Source organism: Octopus bimaculoides, chromosome 21 (assembly GCF_001194135.2).
Source record: "Octopus bimaculoides isolate UCB-OBI-ISO-001 chromosome 21, ASM119413v2, whole genome shotgun sequence".
Lineage (NCBI taxonomy): Eukaryota > Metazoa > Mollusca > Cephalopoda > Octopoda > Octopodidae > Octopus > Octopus bimaculoides.
The window spans coordinates 8,924,644-8,929,747 of record NC_069001.1 but is presented as its reverse complement, the minus strand read 5'-3'; the positions used below and the strand labels follow the sequence as shown (position 1 = coordinate 8,929,747).

General features: G+C 38.0%; 1 protein-coding gene across 1 annotated transcript in view; it reads right to left on the bottom strand.

The window, feature by feature from the left end:
* Window positions 1-99: 99 nt before the first annotated feature.
* Window positions 100-5,104, bottom strand: part of LOC106875309 (guanine nucleotide-binding protein-like 1) — a 79,650-nt gene continuing 74,645 nt past the window's right edge. Inside the window, exons 10-13 of the mRNA XM_014923396.2 lie at window positions 4,973-5,098; window positions 1,695-1,860; window positions 915-1,055; window positions 100-459 (exon numbers count right to left, since the gene is read on the bottom strand). Of these exons, the coding sequence (XP_014778882.1) occupies window positions 194-459; window positions 915-1,055; window positions 1,695-1,860; window positions 4,973-5,098 (699 nt within the window). The 3' untranslated portion in view covers window positions 100-193. The remainder of the gene's footprint in view (window positions 460-914; window positions 1,056-1,694; window positions 1,861-4,972; window positions 5,099-5,104) is intronic.

The window sequence follows — 5,104 nt, the reverse complement described above, 5'->3', positions numbered from 1 at the left end:
ATATATATATATATATATATATATATATATATATATATATATATAAATATATATATACAGATGCATACATACACACACATATATGTATATATGTATGTATATACATATACATACAATATGTAGCTTTCTGTTTTTGTTTTTAAGTTTAATCAAATGCCGTCTTCAGCATAACAAGAAACAAAATTATTAAAATCTAGTCTGAATCTAGATTTAAGAAAGGGTTCTTAGAAATAAGGCTGATCTCATTGTCTCCATCCTGTTTAGTGGCAAAGCATCTGCTCTTCGATACATGACTCTGTTGTTTTTCCAACTGTTTGGCGCCTTCATCAGAGCTAAGATCATCATCGCTGCTAACATTTGACACAATAGAAGAATCTGAAGATGATGATCTTCTCCGCTGCTGGTGTTGGCTTTGCATAGTTTTTAGCACTTCTGTTTCAGCATGGTTCTTCCAGAAATCTGCAATTAGATACAAAAGATAGAGAAAAAAAAGAAAAAAATATGTATCTTTTCGACTAAAACTCCTTCAAGTGGGTGCCCCAGGATAGCCACAGCCAAATGACTGAAACAAATAAAAGATAAAAGATGGTTGGAATACCCTTGCTTACAGACCTAACCTAGGGTTAAACAAAACAATAACAACAACAACAATTTATAAGTCATGATTTCTTCCTCTTTTTTTTTCTCCTAAAAGTCACTGAGGCTCTGCATGAAAGGTTTCTTGTTGTTGTAGATGACTTATCAGAGAATTTGAAAGTTCTGTGGCTAAAAGCTAAATCTCCTGCAGAAATAGCTCCTTCAAGATTCAGAGACTCAAAATCTTGTCAATTATAATCCAACCTTGAATACTCAAACAAAGCCATAATTGGAAAAGAATAAAAGCTTTTTAAATAGTAATTGTTAAGATTTCTTACCTTTATTTTCAGTGTAACCAGGAGGTCGAAAGCACAAGCAAAGCTGACCATCAACTGCTGATCGTAGTAAATAGTTGGCAGCACGATACACATCAGGACGGCCAGTACGAGCTGTAATGAAGCTTCGTTTCAGAGCCAAAGCTGGATGTAAAAGAATAAGAAGAGAAATATTTTTAACTTTGTAAATTATTGTGGTGAGAAATATTTATATATTGTTTTGTTTTTTCTCTCAGCTGAGTGGTTCTTGTCTCACGAACTTGTGCCATATCAAAAACACCTGTGCTGGTTCCATGTATCTTTGCAGGGCATAGACATAGGTGTTTTGTATGTGGCGCCAGCATGGGTGCTTTTTATCAGACAAGTATTCATGATGAGTATATAAGGATTCATATATTTGCATCCCAGCACTACTTTGATGGCAAGTGCTGCTCCCTCGCCCTCTTTTCTGCTCTAGACACAAGACATAAATTTTTTTTGCAGGGAGGTGGAGTTACAATAAATATTCTGCTCAATACCACAGATTTGCAGTTGTTTGACCTTAACCAGTTGAGCATGTCTCTCGGTGGTTGATAGTATGTGCATCTCTGATCATTGAACAGGAGTAGTGGGTGAGCAACATAGCCATGCGTTGAAAGGAATTTTGGGGGTTTGGGATAATTCACATTTGGAAACAAAGGTAATAAGTAAGTAATAAGAGATCAAAGTAATAATATATCATCAAAAAAGGAGCAAAGCAACTAATTAGAGGATTTATTAAGTAATAAACATTAATTAACTAACCATCACATATGTTAAATGCTGACCAACTTTGAGATTCAGGGCAACTACTTTCAGAATTAGGGTGTTGCAGCTTCAGAAGTTTCACTAAGTTAACTCGTTGAGCAAGGTACATTAAGGGGCTATAAGGTTCCCGTACTTGCGCTATTGGGTAAATGCCACAAAGGATCTGAAATGACAACAAAAAATAGGGTACAAATAATTTAAGACTGGATCAAATATTCGTCACATATGAACACAAATTCTATAACACATGTACACAGATATAACTCATCATCATCATCATTTAACATCCATTTTCCATGCTGGCATGGGTTGGACGGTTTGACTGAAAACTGGCAAGCTGGGGAGCTGCACCAGGTTCCAGTCTGATTTGGCATGGTTTCTACGGCTGGATGCTCCTCCTAACGCCAACCACTCCAATAGTGTAGTGGGTGCTTTTTATGTGTCACTGGCACAGGTGCCAGTTATGCAACACCGGCATCAGCCATGACTATGATCTCACTTGGGCGTGACAGGTTTTCTCAAACACAGTATAAACAATTTCATCTAGGTGCAAGCCATGCAGTTAAGAAGCTTGTTTCCCAACCACATGGTTTTAAGTTCAGTCCCACTGTATGGCACCCTGGGCAAGTGTCTTCTACTATAATAGCCCACAGCCGATTTGAACTAAGAAGACATTTTGTCTAGCTTTTTCTTTTTCCCTTTTTCAGTCATAGGACCACAACCATGCTGGGGAACTGCCTTGGCAGGTTTAGTCACAACCCCAATACTCATTTTCATGGTCTATGTTACGGGATGTAAACAAACTAACACCAATTCCCAAATGGTAGAGAAGGACACACACACATATATAAGTATGCATGCATGTATGTATGTATTATGTAGATAGTTATAATCCAGGCTATGTCTTCTTGAAGTACATCTGCTTATTCCAGAAATCCAAAATTGTATGTAGATGTTATATTTATGTGAGGTATGCATAAGAGTGGAAAAATACTGGAACATAGATTTTGGAGAGTAATAACATATGAAAACAGGAGATTGGAAAAAAATTTTTTGGTCTTATTTATTCACCATTACATGTTTCATTTGCTAATATGAGTTACAAAATTGTACATGCTTCTACTACATGTACAATCTTGTAACTCCTATTAGTAAGTGAAACATGTGTAATGGTGAATAAATAATACCAAAAATCATTTTCAACCTCCTGTTTTGATACACACACACATACACAACAGGCTTCCATACAGTTCCTGTCTACCATATCCATTCACAAGGCGTTAGTCAATCCAGAATGACAGAAGACACTTGCCCAAGGTGTTATGTGAAGTGGGACTGATAGATGGACAAAACTATATAACTGTTCAGTATTTAATCTGACACAGGGGAGGGGGGAACTGTTTGTGCCTCTTGAACCACATTTCCTGTAAGACACCCCTGTTTTCCTATAATCGCACCCCAGCCACCTTCCTTGTCACCACTCCACAATCTTAACTGTCACTTTGACCACCACCACATTCAGTTATTCCCTTATTCCCCCACCACCACCACCGCATCCACCACTGACTTCTTGCCATCCACAACTTTCACTTGTCTCCCACCATCACCACCTGCATTCCCTGTCACCATGCATCAGCTTTGTTGTTATCCTATTACACTACCTCCTACACAATCACATCATCACTACCCTCTCTGTCACCTACAAACCACCACCACTACTCTTTACCGGCATCCACCTGCTAACCCACCTCATCACCTTCCTTAGCCACCCACCCTGTTGTCCACTACCCCCAAATACACTCTTCCATATATTCTAAATGTATTACTCACAACACCACCACCACCATCACCATCACAATATCATCATCATGAGGAATTCCATTGTCTATTGTCTTGTGTACATTCCATTGACTAAGGACACAGTCAAACACACACACACACACTACTCAACTAGATCATACATCCTTTCCTTCATTCTGTCATATTTATCTGCTCCAAAGCTATTGTACTAAACTTGTTTATCTGATCCATCAGTGACCATCCTGTCTTTTTAAAGCTATATCTACAAATACATTATCTAAGGGGGCACCTTTCCTAATTTGAAGCAACATGGTTGTAAAGTAGTTTTAGCTGCTATTTTTAGCAGGCAGATCAACCACAGAGATACCGTGGTCAGCACTTATATACAAGACTATTTAAGATTAATCTAATGTGCCTTTCCATTATTACAGACATCATTTTCATCATCATCATTTAACATCTGTTTTTCCATGCTAGCATGAGTTAGACAGTTTGGGGATCTTGTTCAAAACGGGGGCACCAATATTTTCTTAACAAAACACTTTGAAACTTGGGACACTGGTAGAATGTGTCATATAAAACATCTTTTTCTCTTAGTCTTCTTAACAAAAAAACGTACATCGCAAGTTATTTCATGTTAAAGTTGTCGTATTTCTGTAGTTTCAACCAATGACTGACGTCCATTCAGCCGTAAAAATTAAGTGCTGACTACGTAAACAAACGATTATAGGCGGTGATAAAATTATTATTTCCTTGTCAAAAAATGGCTGAAGCATATTGGCAGTAGCTAATAAACCTTTCTATTATAGGCACAAGGCTTGGTTTTTGAGGGAAGGAGCAAGTCAATTAGGGTTAGGGTTAGGGAAAACGAACACATGTGTGTTGCCTCTGCAAAATGTCAGAAGTAATGGAGATTAAATACGCTTTACACCGCTTAAAGTGCCAAAGGAGTAAGTATAAACAGCTGAATACTTGTCAGTGATTGGTTGAAATTATCGAAATAAGACAATTTTTTTCTGTTCTATAACACAAAATAGATAAGTATACGAAGTTTGAAAGTCTTTCAGTACCAAAAACACTACATAAAACATAAATGAAAACTGGTGCCCCCGTTTTGAACAAGATCCCAGTTTGGAGCTGGTAAGCCAAGACGGCTGCACCAAGTTCCAGTGATCTATTTTGGTTTGGTTTCAACAGGTGGATGCCCTTCCTAATGCCAACATCTTTACAGAGTGTACTGGGTGTTTTTTACATGTCACCAGATTAGGTACCCTTCATGTGTCACTGGCCACAACCACAATGCACTTAGCTTGATGTGTCTTCTCAAGTCATTTTCAACATTTGTTCTAAGTTTATTACAAGTATGTTGTGTTTGTGTAATAATTTTTGATTTGCATTTTGCTTTTATGAAAGCTTACAAAAGTGTGTGTGTGTGTGTGTGTGTGCGTGTGAGGGTGTGTGTGTGTACACATTACCTGCAGTTGTTTCGGTACCCTTGATGGAAACACTAAACCTGGACAGTCACAGAGTCTTACAGTAGAAGTCAGGAATATGGTCTGGAAATGCTTGGTGTGTCCTGGTGTTCGGGATACACTGACCACCTGAAA